This window comes from Centropristis striata, chromosome 19 (genome assembly GCF_030273125.1).
Source record: "Centropristis striata isolate RG_2023a ecotype Rhode Island chromosome 19, C.striata_1.0, whole genome shotgun sequence".
NCBI lineage: Eukaryota > Metazoa > Chordata > Actinopteri > Perciformes > Serranidae > Centropristis > Centropristis striata.
The window spans coordinates 14,375,953-14,398,525 of record NC_081535.1 but is presented as its reverse complement, the minus strand read 5'-3'; the positions used below and the strand labels follow the sequence as shown (position 1 = coordinate 14,398,525).

The window sequence follows — 22,573 nt, the reverse complement described above, 5'->3', positions numbered from 1 at the left end:
AAGATCTCACTTTGGTTTAAACATAACTTAATTCTCAGATGTGACAGCTGAGAAAATCGCATACAATTTTAACCAAATGAAAAACTGATTTATGTTTCTGTTTTACCACCTTGTATGGAAAAATGGGGCCGAACTGGTGGTATTCACTTAAAATGAATGCTGACTGATTTTGTGCATCAGCAGTGCCCAGTATTCACCATGCAGATGGCTGGATACCATTCTTCTGTGTATTTATTGGCCCGCAATGTTGCATTTTGACATTATTCTCACTGACCTACTTTGTTACTAGGAAGTTAACCTGTCAAATGTGTCTTTCTACCTGAATAATTAAATGTTATCATTGTAGGTGTTGCTTGTTAAAAACTGCTGCAGGGCTTTTTTGCCTTGTTTGATTTTCAACCTCAGCCTTGTCTTCCTGACATTTGGAGCAATAATCAGGTCATTGTTCATGCAAAAGTGGTGGATATTGGTAGATTATTCAAGTGAAGTCAATAACTGTAAAATTATAGCTCATGCCCTGCAATTTTAAGCATTTTGCCACATGGCACGAGTAGGGCAAAAAAGATGCAGAACTTTAAAATTGGCAACAGTGACCAAACAAAGCCAGCATTGTTAAGAGGCTTCCTAATGCATACAGAATTTAACCAACCACCTGTGTCCACAGCGCAGTACTTTTTTTTGTTAGCAGTACTAAACAGATGCTTTTTGGAAAAGCTGTTGTTGTTGCTAGGCAACTACTGAAACCCCCATCTGAAGCATGACACTCTTTTGCTAAAATAATTATTTTTCAAGTAAAACAGTTTGTCCTTTCAATTTCAAATAAGAAAAAATACACTGCTGTGAAGATTGGTGCCTGCTGGTCATACCTAGGTCTATACAGCAGTGGTCAATACTTATTTCTGGGTTATTTACGTAAGCTTATTGCGCCCACACTTGTGTATTGTTTTGTATGTGGCTACCACAAACTCTGCTGTGGCTTTTAACTTTGTCTTGTTTTGTTTAATACAAAACAGATAGAGATACTATCTCTGTACATAGACACTGACTTAAATAAGTAAATAAGCCCAATGTTGCCTAAAAAAGAGGTTTAAAGTGTGCAAAGTATTAACAAAAACACTTTTAGAAATCCACAGAAACTATTTGTTGCATTACTGTTGAGAGCTGCGTACATAATTGGCCTTGCTCTTGAGTAACAGAACAAAAGGCTGTTTAAAAGGCAGAAATTAACATTTTGTGCATGTTTGTGTTGTAACCTTGTACATGATCTGTGTGGAGCTTTAAAAATACATAAGCCATCATGAATGAATGAGTTCGGTGCAGAGAGAAACACGAGGTATGACAAATGACAAACAAGGGTACAGATGATTTATTTCTTCATGTTGATCCATTCCAAATATGTTCAAAAGTCAAAACACCATGCGCAGTATTCTTGCGCATTTTCGCCCATTTTCCACTAATCATGTATAGTTTACACTCCTGCTGATAAAAAGTTTATTTTTATTTTTTATCCTTAAGAATTTCAAGTATATCAAGTTCGCTTTTGTGTTGGGTGATCATTGTTAGCCAATTACTCAGGATTGTAGAAATCTTTATCATTTAAAAAAAAAAAATCAAAACCTCAGCTTTGACAAACATGTTAAATCAATAGTTAAGCACTGCTTTTATCATCACAGAAACAATTTAAGGATTAGAGCTTTTTTTCTCCCTCACAAAAATCGGAAATCATGACCCAAGCCTTTAGTTGATTAGACTCCTTTAATTCTTTGCTCCCTCCAAAACTCTGCTGTCAGGATTTAGGAGAACATCATCACATCATGACTGACTTTATACTGCCTACCTGTTGCGTTTGGAATAATTATCAAGATATTATTGAATACTTACAACAGGCCTCACCCAAAGTTATTTATCACATATCTTATTGTCATGTCTTCATTCCTTGTGGTGCCATGGTTCAGATTCATGCACAAAGGGGACAGATCCTTTGCAGCTGGGGCTTCTGGACTTCTGTGTGTTTTAAATGTATTCTTTTTTTTAAAATAATAAGGCACTTTATAACAGTGTTTTGAAAGGTGCTATATAATAATGTTTATCATTATAATTATCGATCATGTCTGCTCTTTTACTTCTAGTTATGGTTGCATGGTTATGAAGATGAATGTGGACTGAAAAATCTGCACTGCATTAAAATGCAACAGTATTTTAACTGGCAAAAATATAAGCAGATCATTGTGATAGTTTTCATATCTGAAGCCAGTTATACAGTTTTTATATGGAAATGAACTGAAATGAATGGCTATAGGAAAACAGGTTTAGAAATATGCACAGCCTACTGCCATGCAAAAGGGTTAACTGCAATGTTTAATGTTAAGTTAATTGCAGTAAACAAACAAACAAAACAGTCATAAACAAAAATCCACATAATGATCTAGGCACAGGAGCGATCATAGCACATTACAGTACTGGACTCAAACAACAGGTTCTTTCTATGGAAATTACAGTGAAATGGTGAGGCTGTCTTGTTACTATAGTTACAAAGAAATGGTTCTAAGAAAAACCTTAATAAATGATCCCTTGCATACTTTGCTTTGATTGCAGTGTTGGATCTTGTGCATAGTGTCACCGGAAAGTGTTTGACATACTTTAACGTTGTTCTACACCAGTTGTATAAAAACACACACAGTTAACATTAAAACCTTCAGTCTCAGTCATTAGTATACATTGATCATGTGTGAGTCAATTAGTACATTTATAGAGATTCAATCAAAGGGAGAGAGAAATGTAAGAGTCAATTCCTTTAACCCCCGGGCAGCAGCAATTTATATCGTTTTATCTATAAATCAATTAATCAATCCTTTTATTTTGCTAAATGAAGCTGTTGCAAAGAGTCATCTAAAGTGTTCTTCCTATTGACCTAAATGGAACAAGGACACAAAATAGTGCAAAGAAACAAAGGCAGCAGTCAAGTAATATCATCCCTCTGTATAGATGCAGGAGAGCTGGCTTGTGCATTGGTCCACCACGCTGAAGAAATCCCCTCCATGCAGTTCTTGATTAGGGTCCACATCCTGTGCTTGGCTGTGGACATCAAACCCTACTGATGCACCCATGCACACACACACACACACACACACACACACACACGCACACACGTAGAGAGAAATACAGATGCATGTATGCACAGCAAGAGATGGGAAATCCAATGGCAATAAAGTATTCATCTTTGAGTAATTTGGTTTAGACTGTATTTTCATTACCTGTAATGCAGGGAAGAGCTGTTTGTAAGGTGGCCACCCCACTGGGATTATTGACTGCTGGAGCGAGGCTGTCACCAAAGGCATCAACTTGCATCAGGTGACTTGAGCTGGTCTGTGCTGTGATCCCTCCATATTGTGGTGGGGAATATAGCATCTTAATCTGCCCCGAAAGCTCTGCAGGATGAATGAAAACGTCACTCTTTTTATTCACATTGTAAAGAACAACTCAATTAAAGTCTATAGCTTTTCTCCTTAAATTGCATTGGGCATTGGGCCTCATAAAGAAAAGCAGTATTTCAGTCTTTTTAAACCCTGTCTTTATCTCGCCAGTTAAAACTAAATAGTGTGTTTCTGAACACCTTGTCAACATCACGGTGGCTGTCAAGTCCGCGGGGAAAGGAGGTGATATCTATTTAAAGGTACATAGAGTGGAGCTGCCTGATTCTGTCTAACAAGAAAAATCACCAGCCACCTGCTACACTTCATAAAGATATAGCATGATTAATGTGCATGTGAGAAAATCTGTTCAAACAGACTGTCAAACTGTCCAGACATTTACTAATGGGCTCTTCAGATGCAAAACTTGACACTGTAAACCCTTTTATAGAAGAACATCTCCTTCTGCACAACTGTATTCACATTTAAGTGACAAACATAAGAATAAACTGATGATAAACCCCTGAGTATACCTGGAGTGTGATCTGGCAGATCAGGAGGCTGTCTGGGCTGCTTCAGATCTTGCTTGTTCTGCAGGGATGTCCCATTGGGAGGATGCGGGAGGCAGGTGGGAGAGCAAGGCCCACACTGGTCCCTGGGGACGAGCTGGTGAGGGGAGGGATCAACAAACCTGAAATATTTCAGACTGCATTAAATACTCTGCTTGTGGAATTAAGAAAAAGGACAATAGGTTTTTATGATTAAAAAAATAATTATTACCTATTTGCTTTCTGTGCAAAAGCATTCTTTATGACTTACAATTAATTTGAATTGAATTATTAAGGGAACATTGCACTTTATTGTCCAATTCCATATTTGCTCAGTTTTAACCAGTTGGCCAGCAAATGAAGCATTAATCCATCATGCGTTAATGACAAGGTGACAGTTTCACACTGTCTGTGTTAATTTGACACAGACTTCAACAGCTATTCTCATGATACACCCCGTCATCATTTGTGATTGCCCTTAGGCAATCCTTTACTTGCTTGAATGGTGCACATGAGATGCACAACATGACACATATTCTCAATAATCCACTTAAAAGAATGCAGAAAGCTCCCTCTTTTCCATCTTTTCTACATTCATGTGATGAGAAAAGAATTACAGCTTTCCTGGATTTCTATGCCTCACTTCCCTTAGCATGGTGGCTTTAACTCTTCATTTTCTGCTATTCTGGTAAAATGGAGAGACACAGTGCCAGAGGAAATCAGGTCGGCTGAGTCACTGATCTCTTTTAAGTCTCTTCTCCAAACATACTTTTATTCAAGAACCTTTCCTTTTCTTACTTGTACTTTAACTTTCCTTGAACTGTCTTTTAATTTTTTTATTAGACTGGCTTGGCATTTCTACACTAAATTACTTTTATCTAATTATTTTCATGTTTGTTTTTGATTTGCCTTTGTAAAGCGCTTTGAAAAGTGCTCTGTAAATAAAGATTATTATTATCACTATTACAGTGAGGGGGGGGGAGTTTTTTAAGGAGTTTCATATAGAGTTTCATTTATATAAGTTCATTAGCACAAGATCGATTCTCTGTTGTGGCTGTTAATATAGGCAATAGAGGCACTTTTTTAATGTATTAAAGTCTGTACTAAAAAAAAAAAGTACTAGAAAGAAACTAGAAACTATTTGCCTGCATCTTATTCATTCACCTCATTTATATGGATAAAGACCTATCTTTAGTATCTTTAATCGACTAAAACAGGAAAACTTGTTAAACTTCACTAAAAGTCTGTGTTGTTTAAGGCTTTAAAGGAGTTCAATCCTACCGTAAATAATATCCTCAATTTTTACACCTCTGTTGCTTATTGTTACAACATTAAGAAAATCAAGGAATTACTTTCAGATTCATGTAACTCATTGTTAAATAGTGAGGATTAAAGTAGTAAATGTAAATATTGTTCAGTGGCCATGGGAGCTAACACCCCTGCTGTCAGGTTTGGCCAAGTAACACATTTGCATGTCTACTTGCCAATAACAAGAATACTGAGGGAGCCAGAGTTTACTGACAATATGCAAGGACTGAATGAGAACCAAAAGGAATCCCAGAAAAGTGTACAGAAAATGGTAGCAAGGATTTTACAATCGATTTAACATCTAAAAAAAAAGTAATTACATCCCTCTTCTCACACTGGACTTAAATGGTATTTTTTTACATTTAATGTTTCACTTATTGAATTCCTTAGCCGCTCTTGTCGGTGGCTATAGCATCCATTAATACCAGCGGGCAAGACCAATGAGCCAAGGCGAGGTCTGCTTTCTCAGGCCAATTGTCTACCCAGAAGCCTGCAGTGAATGCTTTGGCCTACTGCTGATACGAGAACAATCCCAAGCAGTGAGGAGCCATGAGCATCTGGCTGCTCAGAGCGACAGAAATACTTTATCACATGCTTTGAAGTGTATAGATGAAGGGATGTTTTCCTATGGATTGACCGGCGAAATGTGTTGCTGGCCATCCCCAACCTGTAAAGCCTCTTCTCAGCCACACACCACCCACACACACCAATAAATAAAAACTATTTAGACCCTTTTATCGTGCTTTCTTTTAAACTGATTATTCTAATTATGAGCTTATAGTCTTGAAGCCATGACAACCAGTGTTTAAGTTGATTGTTTCAGATGATCAAAAGGGAGAAGAAAAGATTTGTGAAGTATTTAAATCAGCCATGGTCATGTGCCATTGGGAATAAAAAATAAAAAAAACGACAAAAGAAAATACCAGCTGGCTTGCTCACTAAAACTAACGGCTCCGACTGTTGACTGTTGTTGCTGCATATGTTTATATTGCACAGTATTTCATATTGAGATTAACATGAAAAGTCCTCATCTTTTTGGGTATGTGCATGGTTTTTTGTCTTTTTCCCCTGTAAAATTGCAATTCCTATTCCATTTATTTGTATGCATAAATTGAAGATCCGTAAATAAGTCTGGTTACACTTCATTCGAAAATCATTAGAATGCATATTAGAATGACTTATTAATGTCTTATTTTGCAAGACCATATTGGAGAAACACTTAGAATATGGAGATGCAAAACAAGTGTTTTATAATGACTTATAAAGAGCCAATATTTAACTTATATGCATGCTTATATGCCACTCCTTAATGGTAAATCTGTCTATCTTAATATGAAGTGTTACCAGTAGTTTTAAGCATTTTGTGAGACTCCTTTAACTTGAATATAAAATCAATCAAGGCACAGTAATACGAAAATCCTCGGTACCTGTAATTATCTTGTAAGGAGCACAACAGAGCCAGGTGAGGATTGCTGGAGGAGTCTCGTCCCTGTGGAGCAGCTGAAGAACAGGGATGACAGACACTTCAGGGCTGTCCACCACAGCCTAAATCTAATGGATAAACCTTTTGTATGCACATGGTTGCAGGGGGTATGCTTAGGTATCTAGTTTTAATATCAAACACATTGATGCTTTAATGAGCCATTGCTTACCAGAATATGACTCATGGGATGCACCAGGGGAGGAGTCTATCTGCGCCAGAGGAGAAAGGCTTGGTTGCAGAGGGTGGATGGTTAAACAGTCTGTCAGCGTGTCCTGAGTCATATCAGCAGCGGATTTCATCTGGAGAGATGAGGCATGAAGCATGATCAGTGCTGAAAAGCATTAAGAATGCTTGGATCCTGAAGTAATTTTCTTTTAATCACTGTATGTAGCTGTCTCTATTTTCTAAGGAGGCTGATGCCCTTCGAAATCTGCCGTACACTAAGTCTGTGGAGGCCGACAGACTCAAAAACTGATCCACAAGGGCGGTGATGTTGTTGGGATGGAGCTGAACTCTCTGGCAGCGGGGTCACAGAGAAGGATGCTGTCCAAATTATGTGTCATCTTGGACAATGTCTCTCACCAACTCCATAACGTGCTGGTCAAGCATGGACAGATCAGTGCAAGACTCATTCCACACAGATGCACCTCAGAGCGCCACAGGAAGTCATTCCTGCATGTGCCAGTCAAAGTTATCTACTCCGCCCTCAGACTGTCAGATACTCTGAACTCGTTTAACCCCTGTCAGCAGCTATATAATCCATCATTTATTTATAACTTCATCTTCAGCTAACTTTAATAATGCATTAATTGTGTGCAATTATTAACTGCACAGTACATTTTATACTCTGGCATCAATGCTGTACATTAGTGTAGTGGGTAACACTTACAGCAAAAGGGCCGCAGGTTCGAATCCAGCTCGCAGCTCTCTCGCGGTGTGGAGTTTGCATGCAGCTTAGGTTTAATTGGTAACTCTAAATTCCCCGAAGTGAACCCTGTTTCTTGCCCAATGTCGACTGGTATTGGCTTCAGCACCCCGCGATCCGAGTTCATCGAAGGAATGAATGAACCTATATTCATGCTCCGGATGTCATGTGACTGTGAACGCCTCCATTTTTGGCAGGAACCGCATGCGTAAAATGAATGGCACCCGCGTTAATTTAAAGCCATTGGCATTCACGGCTCACTTTAAATCCAATGACATGAAACGCTGTTTTGCAAAACGTGTTGGACTAAACACTTGATGCTTATAATGCTTCCAGAGGGATCTTCATGACTCTTAAAACAGCTGGAAAGGACAAGTTGCAGACCTGCAATATCCGGTCATCTACCTGATCCACTTTCCCTCATCCTGCCAATTTACAAAACCTGGAACGTTATTAATGGACTAAATGTGGATTTGTGGATTATATTAATCTTTCGAGTCTAATAGCTAAAGTTGATTGTCCTCACTAGCAGGGTGTCACTTCAGTAGGCTAAACGTTAATATTACTGGTGTGCTAACTTCTAAAGTCATGTAGCCTTACTTAATACATTTTCAACAGGGTAACTAGTAATCCTTAACCTGCAACAACTCCAAAGTATCCTTCTCAACACTGTTTATAGCTCCATGTAGAATATTGCTTCTGACTGCCTTATTGTCAATGAATAGAGTATCTCGTTTTTGCTTTTTCTGTGTGCGCTGCTTATAAAAGGCAGTCATAAACAGCATAAACATTATTAGATTATCAGTGATAATGGCTTTAAATCCAACTTAATTACTTGCAGTCAAGACAAGAAACAGCTACTTTTTCTTATAAAGGTTATTATAGAATATATGTAAGGATTTTGCCATCAGCTTGCTAAGAAACAAATATAATTTGCATTCTATATTGAGAGGCTTCAGTGAAATCACAATTACTATGAACTTTTTATTTGCTTCTGAGATGAAAGAAGTCGTGCATGTGGGAGACTTTGCAAAATGTCACTTTTTTTAGTAACTACCCACCTTCTTTGTCTGTATCTATGGTGACATCACCCATAAGAGCTAAAGAGCAGAAATGTGTTACACAAATGCAAAAATCTTAATTGCGACACCTCAGTGGTATAATGTGAAACTTTGTAATGGAGCCTGTGAGCGTGTTTCCACTGTGTGGAAAATAAAGGCGAAGAAAACTTGACAAAGATATGACAAACAACATAATCGTGTGTATTTTTGTGTGACCTAGCTCTGTGGATGTGGATGTATTTTTATCTGATTGCAGGGACACTTAGATGCAAGTTAATGAAAGTTAAAGTAAATTACATGTTTTCTGTAAATAGCTAAGCTGCAGAGTTTAACAAAGTGGGATGTGAAACATGTTCTGACAGAAATGAAAGCACAACGGCATGACAAGTGTAACATGTGTTAATAGCTTTTCTTTTGTTTAGGGTTGTGATTCTGTATCTGTCTGTCATATGTCTTTTACAAATGCAGTTTGTTTTCAGCTGATAGCTTACACATTCTTTGAATTCTGTACTGTGTATAACGTTCCTTATTCTGAAGAACAAAACTTGTGAGTCATGTACAGCATGTACCTTCTTCCGTAACTGCCGTTCTTTAGTCGAGTGTGATTTCACGTGTTTCCTCAAAGAGCTGGGATCAGTATAACGCTTTGCACAGCCAGGCACCTGGCACGTATATGGCTTCTGTAAAACCACAGACGTATGAAAACTCCACATAGGGCCAAAAACACATCTACAAGGACATACACAAGCTTTAAAATACCATCCATAATTGTGCATGGCGGCCACTTACTGTGTCCAGGTGTGTGCGCTGGTGCTTAGCTCTGTCACTGGAGTTGCTGAAGGCCTTGTGACATCCTGGGTGTTGACACAGGTAGGGTTTCTCCCCTGTGTGGCTACGTAGGTGGATCTTCAGATTTTCTAGCCTTGAGAAAGCCTTCTTGCAGCCCTCAAACTGTAATCACATATACACACAGTAAAACCTCTCCAAGCAGTAAATTGATGTATTCCTACATATTTAAAACATGCCAGTGGCCCTTTCTTTGAAATCATTCATGTTTTTCGCTGTTGGCTCCATCCAAATGCAATATCCATTATAAGCTCTACAAGCATCTTCCGCCTGATGTTACACAGATACCTGGAACTATGAGCTTATTAGCTGCAGACAAAGGCCTGCTGACCTCAGTGTGTGGGAGGAGAGTGAAAGAGGAAATATAGAAAACCTTTTGAATAGAAAAATTATTGTAATTTGGTCTTAACTGGCACTCAACTAAGCCCTAACTGCTCTCTGCTATGGCAGTTCAATGGTTGACTGCATGGTGAGCAGCTATAAAGCAGCAAAGCCCGGAGAGGGGTAAGCATTCAGTTGAGGTGCATTTTTAAAAAATGAAATGTTCAGGTTTTCTGGTCACAAGTGCATTTCTTGGTCATTCTTAGTAGTAATGAGACTCTATTGTATCACGTTTATGTTTGATAAAATATACACCATCAGCCAAGTTCAACTTTTTTTTTACACTTATGGATGTTGTTTATAATCTCTGATAATGCAAGATTTTTTTTAATGAGTCTAATACGTACATTTTTAAAAGAGTCAGTTAAGTGTGATTCTTAAATCCCCCAACAAGCATTCTCTTCTTGTGCACAAGCCCAAGATAACACATTTTAAATGAAATGGTTATTGATCTTGATCCATTTTGTTTACAGTCATGATCCTGCTCTCTCGCTGACTTGTAATTCTTAAAATTGATATACTATACATAAGTTAGAATCAGTCTATATGATCCTCTACCAATTCTACAGAACATAAACATGGTAGAAATCCCTGTTTTGTCACCTTTTTTCTTTTTTGTATGCACTCTTATAAAAGAAGGAACAGATGTCACAGTGATAGTGGGATCTTAAATTAGCTTAAAACAAAAACATATTCTGAATTATTTACTCTCCCACTCTTTTAAATTAACATTTATCACACATTTATCCATACTTAATGGATAAATATATATTTAGGTAACACATTTCTGATGGTGTGTCACCAGCAGGGGTCAGTGTTTATACACACATCCCTGCATTGTCATTTGTTTTGAATCCTTCATCTTGCATCACCTTGACAGCGGCTGGTCACTATAAATTACAAAACAAGTAAAGTCACTTTTTGTAGACTGATTTACATTTACAACTTAACTTCAGATTGAAAAATGACTAAATTATTTATACAACAGCATCATTCAGGCCTTGAGCTTGTACTACCTCACGGGCTTCAGGAAAACTACTAATAGAAAAACAGCTCTTTTTCTGCAATATCATGCAACCCCAGTGACTTCACTATTAAAATATGTCTTTATTGTTTCCTAAGGCCAGGACTCTCCCTCTGACTGTTCACAGGGGGTTGGAATGCCCTTACTATGGAGAAAACACACAGACCATGTCCTATTTTGTTATTATTTCTTCAAGACTGGATTCCTCACATACTGATACCTCTCAGTCATCACTGCCAAAGCCAAATTAAAATGTCTCTCCCATTAATAGTTAACTATTAACATTCCTCTGCATGCCACAGAAATACTTGCCTTTCTTTCTCATCAAGACACAGCTGACATATCTTCTCAAATCCTGCTTCCACTATTGAATATGAAAACAAAGATTTTTCTTTCACCTTTTGGTCCGCTTTGTTAGAAGAAAATGTAACAACAATGATTTTTCGAATGCTAAATGGGTGGTAGTTGACCAGTGCTGAATATGAAGGATTCTCAACATTTTATTAAAGTAAACGAAAACAAAACGGTAGAGTAGCACAAAATGAAAAATGCTCCTCGTAACCTTTTTCCCTCGCACTTGCACTCTTTCCAATTCTGGTCTACTATAATAATTGCTTCTTCATAAGGGGATGTTTCTACCAATCCTAAATATAGTTTGAAGAATTACCATCAGCTAGAATACCACAAGAAAAACAGCACAGACAGAGATAAATAGTCTCTCCGAACCATAGTGGTCAGACAAGTGAGAACCAGCATAACGCTAAAATACTGCCAAGACTCGGGGACTAGCCAGGGGTGGGTAACTGTGTAACTCTCTCTCTCTGTCTCATAAAGCTCTCATAAAGCGCGGAGGGCTTTTTAGTTTGTCGCAAGGGACGTTTGGGCTGAAAAGAAAGCAGCATGGCTCCTCAGTGTAGATCAGTGTTACAGCCAGCTTCTGACAGGTCCTGGCAGGTACTCATGCCCTGGCTGAACAATGACAGCTGTGCTCTGTGCCAGCAGAGTCTGTCCAATGCCCAGTCTTAGCCCGAGGTCAGTTCACTCTGGACTCCACTCTTCCCTGTTTCACAAGCGGTATTTCTCCCCTCTGTGCTCTTTTCTTGTTTCACCTGTTTCCTGATACTGTATATTTTTAGCTCTTCTGTCCCTGTCTCCAGTGACTTGTACATTCCTGGAGGGATATTACATGTGAAATAATAGTTCTGCCACAACTACTCCAAGTGTGGGGAAAAAATGCTTCAAAATAAATCCTAAGAACCTTCAAAAAATTTAAACATAAGCTGTCAGTAATTGCTACCTAAATTTTAGAAGACACTATGTGTATTCATGAAACGAGGGAGGAATAACTGACAAAAGGCTACACATTCTACTGAAGTGAGTTTGTTTACTGATGAAAAATAAGTATGAAGTGGAAGTGTATTTCAGATGCTTTAGTTTTATTCTCTGGTGCCGAAAGTTGGTTCCCTCCAAACAATTGCAACGATGGCACTTAAAATGTGGTCAAACTTGAAATCTAATCAGGCTTGCCTTCAGTGGCGTTAGCGAGGCTTAAATTACAAGCTGCTCATGGAGGGAAAATGATTAGCAAAGGAACCAAGGTTTCATTTTCAATGTATGCAAATGCACTGATTGATCACAGCATGAGTAATGCACACTGAAATGAAGAAGATAAAGTAAATTTAGGCCAACTTTGCCAGTAACTGAGCTGGTTCCAATGACTGTTTTACTGAAAAATATTCACTGTAATTTGAATTCAGTAAGAATAACTTATCAAAATAAATGATCATTATTATTATTATTATTATTATTATTAATAAAATTAACCTTTTTTGTATATCTTATGTGATAGAAAAACAACCTAATAGTACCAAAGAGCAAGCCTCAACTTTCTCCACAACTAGAGGAACAATTAGTAGCGAACAGAGTGATATTAAGAAATTGTCTAAAAAAAATAAATCATAATTATGCTGACTCATAATGGCTGTAGAAGTCTCTTGTTTGGTTCACACTGTGCTTTTAAAACCTCATATGTTTGAATCAGAGTGATGGACGCAAACACTCTGGTGAGTCAAGGACATGTTAACAAACGGCTGCATCATCATTAAACAGATTGTGAGATTACAAGTACAAGCCTGGGCCTGCCCTATACGTTCACTATGTAACAAGAGCTACCTCATTGTTCTGCTGCGGCCTCGCACTTCATGTATCACGCATCAGTTTATTCACCTGCCAATCATTTGCTAAGAAAAATGATGCTGCATCTTGGAAGATTGTTTGATTTGAAATGTGGGCTCCTTCAAGAGAAGTTAGCTTTCTTTAAATATTAAAGATTGCTTGTAGCTTTTCTAACTGATCAGTGAGAGTTTTCATACTGAGCATTTGCATTGTTTAAGCACGACTTATCCATCTCTGAGGGAGTAGATGTAATCACATGCACATACTCAAACAAAGATCTATGAAAATGCTAATGTAAAGAAAGAAACAGCCTGACTTAATGTTCAGACTTGACCTGAAGAAAATCCACACGGATACAAAATGTCTCATTACAACACAGGAAAGATCATTCAAATGTGCTTTTCTCTCTTTACTCAGAAATACCCTGTCCTATAATTACTGTACAAACACGAGTGCCACTTTGTATCAAATCTGTTTTTGGCAATGGGTTGTGACCATGAATACTTTCTTCATTATTGAATGAAGCACAGACCCATCCAACGTTTGCAGCCCCATGGCAACAGAGCAGGCTTCAACTAATAAGTGAGTATTTTGGAACAAAAGGTCGACTGCAGGTATGCATGCTGTTAATAATTGACTTGTTGAAAGCAGCGACATGAAGCATGTTTGGTGAGTGGTTTGTCAATTACTCATCTAAGTCTTAAGCATTTTCCCAGTGGGAGTGACAAAAAACAAAGCAGGGAGTTCAGAGTGGAGAGCAATCCACACATATTTTTTTAGCCATGCTAGCTGCATGGAATTGCAATTTTTGTTGGTTGATTGGTTGGCTTCTGGGAATTTTCTTCTACCGCCACCGGCAGGTCAACCTTTTGGCCTGAAGTGAAATTTGTCAACAGCTGATATATATGTATTGCTGTTTGGTAGAGACATTCATGTGGCCCTCTGGATGAATTGTAAATAGTTTATTGCCAATACCTGCAAAGGTAATGACATTCCAATTAGCCTCAGCTGTATTTGTTCAGGGCTACACGGTGGTGTAGTGGTGGAGTTTGCATGTTCTCCCCGTGTCAGCATGGGTTCTCACTGGGTACTCCGGCTTCCTCCCACAGTCCAAAAACATGCACTTAGGTTTAATTGGTGACTCTAAATTGCCCATAGGTGTGAATGAGAGTGTGATTTTCTGTCTCTATGTGTCAGCCCTGCGATAGTCTGGCGACCTGTCCAGGGTGTATCCCGCCTCTCGCCCAATGTCAGCTGGGATAAGCAATGCAGTTAAGCGGTGAATTTATTTGTTCATTAGCAAATGCTAAGGCACATGGTAGAAGTTAGACTTCAGCGCTTTTTTGGCAGACATATTTGCAGTAGGTGGAAAATGTTGTGAAAAGGTGTATTTTAACCCAAACTTTGATCTTTTCCCAAACCCAACCAAGTAATTTTGCAGCCTAAACACAGCCATACAGCAACAGAATAATCAAGCGAAGAATGTAGAAGTGCCAGAAAGCAATTCCTTGACCTGCCATTAGAGGCTGGATCCAAAAGGAAGTAAATCCTCATTGACCCTCATGTTAAAATGTCCAACTCTAAAACAAAGAATACAGCCTGGTCTCTAAAGCTAATTTCTCCCTGCATGACAACTGTGAGGGGGGTGAATATATATATAACTCAACTGTTTAATTTATGTTAAGGCCTAAATGTATGCATAATTAAGGACGTGGCTGCAGGTGGCTGCCCTCACAGGTGGCTAGCTGCAGCAGCCTCCTCCCAGCGTACTTTGTCAGTCTTTACACTGCTACTACTACTGCTATTACTGAATCTCTCTGCTAGAAAGTATTCTGACAGAAATCTTTTCACAAAAAGCCCTAAAAAATGAACATAGTGAACATTGTAAACCTGCACCTGCTTAACATCTGCATTGTGTATTTCAGCGTGTGCATGCTGACATAACCATTTAGCTGACAGTGTTACTCAGTACAGCTGTAGACTCTTAGTCTTGTTTATATTCTCACATTTCATTTAAAACTTGTAATTAAATGAAAGGGGCCTCATTTAATTGCAACACATCTGAAAGAACTAGATTATCCATCTTGGACAAACAAAGCTACTAGTTCATCAATAATCCGGCGCATGGATAGATGCCAACTCTTTGGCCACAGATGCAGACCTGTATAGAGCCAGACTATGGGGCATCACCTTCCCAGAACGACGGCCAAGTTTGTCAGACGGTGGCCCGGCAAACCCCCTGCTGCTGACAGGCCCAGTAGCTACTACAGAGCCATGGTGCTATGCCAGATCTAAAGTGCTAGGCATCCTTTGTGCTGATTTAATAACTACATAATTGAGTTAACTCCCATGTCAGTTATCACAGAGCTCCGCTAATTACCCCATGGCTAAAGTTAAGAGGAGAGAGAGGCCATATTTTTGATCTAAACCTTGGCCATAAACACAGAGCACATGATGGCATTTGCACTAAAACAAAGTTGTTGTTTTTTTCCTTCCTGCAGCCTGAGGCTTGAAAGCCTTCAACTAGATACTCTGGCTTTGAATGGAACACTAAGAATTGAACTCAGTGAGTCCCTGACATTCATCATGTTCCTGCTTTGACTGCATTCATTCATTCGTCTTAGAAATTAGTAAAAATCTTTTCACCTGACAGAGAGAGCTGTGGTAGCATGAGGTCTATTCTTTTGAAGTGGCAGAGAAATACACTATGAATATACAGTCATGGAAAAAACGATTAGACCACCCTTGTTTTCTTCAATTTCTTGTTCATTTTAATGCCTGGTACAACAAAAGGTACATTTGTTTGGACAAATTTAATGATAACAACAAAAATAGCTCATAAGAGTTTAATTTAAGAGCTGATATCTGGCCATTTTCCATGGTTTTCTTGATAATGATTTTGGTTATTATGAAGAAAACCATGGAAAATGGCTAGATATCAGCTCTTAAATTAAACTCTTATGAGCTATTTTTGTTCCTATCTTTATATTTGTCCAAACAAATGTACCTACCTAGTTGTACCAGGCATTAAAATCAACAGAAAACAAGGGTATTCTAATATTTTTTTTCATGACTGTATATATACTTCTGTTGCATGAGAAGAGACATAGCTATGTCTGCATGGTGTACCGTGCATTTGTTGGGTTTCTCTCCCGAATGGACCCTCATGTGGATCAGGAGTTTGTATCGGGCATTGAAGGGCTTGAAGTTGCGTGGACAGCCCACCCAGTGGCATGTGAAGTCCTCAGCCTTCCTCTGGTCCACATGTAGCTTTTCTATATGCCTTACCAGCTCCTCCCTTTGGTCATAGACTGCACTGCAGTCCAACCACCTGCAGCAGTGGGCCCCATAGTCCTCCAGCTCGCCTTCTTCTTCCTCCAGCATAGGGACCTGGGGTAGAAAGCTCATCCCATGCCTGGGATAAGAGTGTATGAGAGGGTCCTGAGAAGGGGGCTTTATTTTACAGTGACGTCTAGTGAGGTGGATGTGCTGGGGTGAGTGATAGGGCGGTGGCGGCCCCTGGGGAGTAGCAGCTTCATGGATAGTAGTCAACAGGACTGGCTGTTGGTGTGGCAGCAGGTTGTTGGTGGTTTGGCTGCAGCTTTCTGAAGTCTTCTCCAGTGCCCCTCCTTCCTCGGGGAGGCACTGCTGGTCCACCACCATGTTAGCCATCTGGCTCTCCAGACCCCCTCCCTCCTCAAGCATCTGCATACGGACATAATCTGACTGTGGGGCCAGGGCATGGGAAGAGTTTGGCATGTTGTAGAGATGGCCGTTGGGGATGCAGCGGCCCCTCACACCCAGAAAATGACCGTAACCTTCGGACTGGACAGGTGAGAGGCAGGGGTGGGAGGATGGAGAGCTGCGGGAACCGTTGATATAAGCCACAAGTGAAGTAGGCGAGGTCCGTATAATGGAGTTGAAATCGATACCCATGACGTCCGACAAAGGCGACATGGAGAGAGCTCTCTTCTTAGCACGAGACTGTCTGGGGCTTCCGGCATCACCTGCAAAGAGATACGAGGGCAGGGAGGCGGAGGTGCTGGTGCCCCCCGATATGGTCGTGCCGGACATGGCCGTGCCAGGGGAAAGGCTGAGCTGCTCCCCTCCCTCACTGGCCTGGGTGGAGCATTGACCCAGCGGAGGCAGCACACGGTAGCCATATGACCAGTCATGTCTGCCACTAAACACTGACTGTGTTTCAAACAGACTAAGGGTAGTCGATGCCAGGGATTCTCTGGACTGTATGGATCTGAAACAGATTGTTGTTATCCACTTTAGTACCACGCTTAAGGTTTAGTGAGCTCATCATCACATACTGTTATTGATATTGCCCACCTGGCATCAGTGTGGGGAATCTGCACACTGTGTGGATGTGAAGGAGGATGCTGTGCAGTATACCGTTGGCCTGTGACGACGGTCATGGGACTGCTGGTCACTGTGAGGTTAGCAGCGACTGGCTGACCAAATACTTCCATAGTAGGTCCCGACACAGAGCAGCCTGCTGCATAAACACATATACCCATATGGGAGATACCTTATTAAAGTTTATAGGTTAAAGCAAAGTAACAACATTTACCATCATTAAGTAAATCTCACTAAGTGTTAACATAATATTGCAGAACTTAGGCCTGCCAGGATAATTACATTATCAACTAAGCAATTTATTGAGGTCATGTCCGTTTTTCATAAAATATTACCTGTTGTGTTTACATGCATGCTTGTTTATTTTAGGACACATTTTAATCAACATCATGCAACTGCAGGGTTTTCCCCACCATTACTAGCCATGTGCCTAGGCTGAATGAACAGACAAACCATTTTTGTTGAGACATTTTTTGCTGGCATTTGTGGTTGCACTGGAAACAAAAAAGTGACATCACCTTCTTCTTGTTACTAATATGTAACTTTTAGCGAATATGTTGTTACTTTGAACTTTTTGTTAAGAACTGTCTTAACTGAGGGACTAGATTGGCTGTATATTGCCTGTTAAGAAATGAATGACTCTGTATAGCCCTATGAGAAATGTTTATATAAATGCAATTTTGTAACAAAGCCTGAGAGTCAGTTTATGCATTGTTTTGGCTGTATGTTTTGTTTGTGTTTTATTTATTAAGGATATATATATATATACATATATATTTATTTATTTATTTTTGTATTTAATTTTTTCTTCATATACCATTTCCAATGTCTGATAATAGTTATAGCCTTGCAACACTCTACATTATGCCTAGCTTTAAAATGGAATGACGGGGTGTTTGGTTTTGGGTTACACTCTTAGGAATTAATAATATAGATGTAAAAGGATGTACTTTAATTATTAGTATTATTACCATTATGTCAGTGGCATGAAATGGTCTTAAAGTTACAATAACATTGCTTATATAGAAATTATTTCTGTGAAAAGATATCATCCAACTAGAGCAGTTACCAGCACAGGCCTTACATACACAACTATCTAAAATAAGACATCAACGAATGCAAATAAAACTTAAATGCATCACATTAAGTCAGCTTTAACTAAGGTTTATACAGCAGATTGTGGACTTTCCCTCGCCACCCTGACACTTTCTGCTCTGTTAATCTCTAATGAGCTTTTCACCTCCTTCCACTTCTTTTCCTCTGTAGAAACTTAAGGGGCAAGCTCGGTTAATTATCAATAAATAAGTACAAGGCATAGAGCAAGAAGACAGTGAGGTTATAATGAGTACACTGGGAATAAAGGAAGTATGAAGATGCAAATACTGATCAGTGGTTGTTTTGTATATATTTCTCAACCAGACATCATTTTAGGTGACGTGTGTAGTTAGAGTTTGTTAAAAAACTGGTTATCTAGGTATTTAGTTTTTACCTTTGAAGCTGTTGTTAGAGGAGCAGCGTCTCGTCTGTATGGCAGCTGTCACTGTTTTGGTTGTAGGATGATGAGTCGGCACTTGCTGGTTTGGGGATCCAGTCGAGATGTTCAGGTGTTTCCCATTGGTCAGCACTTGTCTGCGGAGGCTCAGGGTTGGCAGACCTACATGGCTCCCGCTCTGTTTCCCAGGAGCAAAGGAGTGCATGGTCACTTTCTCCATGTCCGAAGAGGGACTGAGATCGGCCCATTTTGGGGAGGACATGGGCATCCTGATGGACTGGGACTGGTGTCCTCTGATCATGCTTAGTGAGGGGGACACGCTGCAGGGAGACACCAGGAGCTGACAACCCTTTCCACTCATGGCTGAAGCAAAATCGTCAGAAGCTCATGAGGAAGTTTACTGCAAAATTTAACTTACACAGAATACAATAATCCAATGCTCATGCCTAGAAAATGAATGAAAACAAAAACAAAACATAAAAAATACAGCCTCAAATATAGGGTTAACATGGGAAATCTGATATATAACAAACAATACAAAGTCTTTGTACTTTGAACCTGTAGAAAACCACTCAACCACAAATAACACTTAACTGCACCATGTAGCCTACTTTTTTTAACATGTAAAACAAATACATAAACATTAGAAAACATAAAGCCTGCTATCAGAAAATGTAATTCATTAAAAAAAATACAATGTTTACTGATTAACATGTTATATGGCAACAGAATCATAAACATACTGAATACTTTAAAGTTAGAGTGCAGGCTATAAAATCAGTCTTCACTTTGTTCAAAATTCGAAATATGTTATTATGATTGCTTACAAGTGTAAAAATATAAATGACCTCTGCAGTCAAGTTCTTTATCATTACTATGTTGTCGATGGTGCGTTCACTCACCTATTGCTGTCGTCGCAAACACTTTCCTCAAAGTGACATGTCAGGATGAATGGCTCCTTCAGTCTGCCGAACTGATGACAGTGTTTCTCTGAGTTTGTGGTGGCTGTGCACAGAGCGGAGAAGTCGCGCCTCACTCCTCTCTGCTGTTTCCAGGAACTTCTTTTCTTTTCTTCCACAGGTTACCGCTCTGCCCTTCACTCGGCTTTACGTGACTGACGTCATTTTAAACTGACTGGACAAACAGTAAATTATTCATTAAAGAGTTGTTATTGTTTTTTTTTTAGTTACGAGTTTACCACAAGAGACGATTCGTTGGCTCGTGCGCATAGCTACATATGAGCTCGTGCTGAATGATGCCACCGTACGTGGAAATGTGTAATTCTATCCCAGTTGCAAATTAATTAAGACATTATTTAAGTAGGCTAATAATAATAATAATTTCAATTAATAGAAAGACAAATAAAGAAATCACACCTTCGTGCATTTTTATTTGTTTATTTATTTTTCTTTGCTCCTTTTCCACTTAAAATATCAAAATCCCCACAGTTTTATGACTATTCAGATTCAGATCAACTTTATTATACCACACAGGGAATTTCATTTGGTCCAGTGCTCCAGACATAAGAATACCATAAAAACAACAATGGCATGCAAAATAGAACCAATAGGTCAGACTGCTGCTGAATTTTAAGTTTTTTGAGTAGGCTACTATCATGTAATTTTCCCCTAGTTTTTGATGAGTTTGGTGCTCAAGCTTGTTACTGTTTTTGGTCATTGCTTATGATTAGATTTTTCTTGCTGCTTTGATTTTTATGTAGCACTCTGACTTGGCCCTCCCACTCATATAGTCATGTAGTAAGGATAGCTCCAGGCTATCTGTTGCATCTGATACATTAAAAACAAAATTCTGTGAAGTGAAAGAGTTTGGGGTCTAAAATGACAGAGTGAACATGTTGCAAATAGCTGCAATGATACAAATGGCCACAAAGTTGCTAGAAAGGGAGTATGAGCCTCTTAAGTGTAGGTGCCTTGAATACATCAGAGTTCTTTTAATTTTATTGATATGCTTTTCTTCTCAATAAAAATACATTTTTGAAAATCTTTAAAATGCTGTTCTAAAAGGGAGAAAAAAAGTGCTGTCAAAATTATTCTAAATGCAATTATTTCAGCTCATAGCAGATTGAGCCAATTCCTCTAATGTCTCTTTTGTATTTCTGCTGGTTTGATATTTCAATTCATATTGAACCTATTGCACAAATCTGCTACCTGCTCTGCCCCCCGCTAACATCCCCTTCTGCTCTTTCTCCTCCTTCACCTAAAACCCTCCACCTCAGCTCAGACCCCATTGTTTGGGCACTTTTCTGCTGCCTGCTTGAGTGTTTGCACTGTAGATCCTGCTCCAGGTTGCTATGGGAACCAGCATGTTTATAGGAGGAGGGACGGGAGCTGTTCTTTGGGAACATACATGAAAGAAAGCTCCACTCCACAATCTGCAAGAATGATGAACTTATAGTGTGACAGAAAGCATCCACTTAATGAAAATACATGCAAACAGACCATGCTGTGTCTTGAGCAGTGGATTACTAATTGGAGTCTGCAATTAGTCAGAATGACTATGAGAATGAGAGTTTGCATTGATCAGAATGGTGGATTGGGGCAATGATGACTCATGTTTTTTTTTTTTTTCTTTGCAATGTTATGTATAATATTATAAGTCAATCCGATACTTTGCCTGTCTGCTTCATTTATAAAATAAACCTTTATTTTTGCAACAGAAAAACCTTTTATTATGCATTTTATGTGCATTTAATACATTAGTTTGATCTATGAGATTTCAGATAAAATAAATTATGGCTCTGAATATAAAGTAGTAGTGACCTCTGGTGGGGTAATTTTTAATTACTCTGCCCCCAGCCTGTAAAAGCAAGCCTACTTTATTTTGTTCTAGCTTCAGTTCATCCCAATATTACTTTTCACCCTTATATTCTTAGTATTAAATATAATACTATAATAATACCCCCCCCCCCCCCCCCCCCCCCACACACACACACACACACATCAAAAGTGGTGTAGTGCACAAGTGCTGCCTTCCTATCCCCATCTGTTTTTGTGGGAAGTGTTCCCTTTTTTGCCAGCAGGGGATACTATTAGTACACCAATGGGATAGCTGCAGTCTTGTTAAAAGCACCACAAATTTTCAGATACAAAAAAAGCCTAAGAAAAAGGGCATGTAAAGATGTAAGAAAGGACACAGTGTGATTCTTGCTGAGGCCATGAAGATAAGACCGCTTCTTGTTTACATGATTATATAAAATGTTCTGCATCTTCCAGGGATCTCCAGGGATTCGGCCCTTTTTCCTTTCCTCCACTAAGTGAGTCACGGTGTGTTTCCAAATGTCAGAGTTTAACAGGATGGTAAAGCGTCCAAGCTCGAGGCGGAAACAACAACACAGATGCAGTCACTCGCTCTTCTTTTTCAATGACAAACACTGACACTTGGAGCAGTGCTTTCATGTATGTGCTCGCACTGAATAACATTTATATTTTGAAGCCCTCTCGGTCAAAAAAACATGCTCACTTTCTTGTAGTCCAAGGCCTCCTCTGCCTCCTCTGAACAAAGGTGCAGTATGTTTTAAAGGGGAGATATTATGCT

General features: G+C 39.2%; 1 protein-coding gene across 1 annotated transcript; it reads right to left on the bottom strand.

Annotated features, from left to right (window-relative positions):
- Positions 1 to 1,689: 1,689 nt before the first annotated feature.
- Positions 1,690 to 19,966, bottom strand: glis3 (GLIS family zinc finger 3). The gene is made up of 11 exons (XM_059358230.1): positions 19,921 to 19,966; positions 19,016 to 19,464; positions 17,500 to 17,665; positions 16,291 to 17,413; positions 9,525 to 9,686; positions 9,305 to 9,415; positions 6,919 to 7,048; positions 6,694 to 6,766; positions 3,944 to 4,101; positions 3,257 to 3,428; positions 1,690 to 3,105 (listed from the first exon to the last, which is right to left on the bottom strand). The coding sequence occupies exons 2-11, from the start codon at positions 19,377 to 19,379 to the stop codon at positions 2,970 to 2,972; spliced, it is 2,595 nt and encodes an 864-aa protein (XP_059214213.1). The 5' UTR covers positions 19,380 to 19,464; positions 19,921 to 19,966; the 3' UTR covers positions 1,690 to 2,969.
- Between the last annotated feature and the right edge of the window lie 2,607 nt (positions 19,967 to 22,573).

Excerpts from the sequence above, each read along its gene's own strand:
- glis3 (XM_059358230.1), bottom strand. The coding sequence starts at position 19,379 with ATGAGTGGAAAGGGTTGTCAGCTCCTGGTGTCTCCCTGCAGCGTGTCC. Across the intron at positions 6,767-6,918 it reads ATCCCATGAGTCATATTCTG|CTGCTCCACAGGGACGAGAC; the intron begins GTAAGCAATGGC and ends CCTGTTCTTCAG. Across the intron at positions 3,429-3,943 it reads TCTGCCAGATCACACTCCAG|AGCTTTCGGGGCAGATTAAG; the intron begins GTATACTCAGGG and ends TTCATCCTGCAG.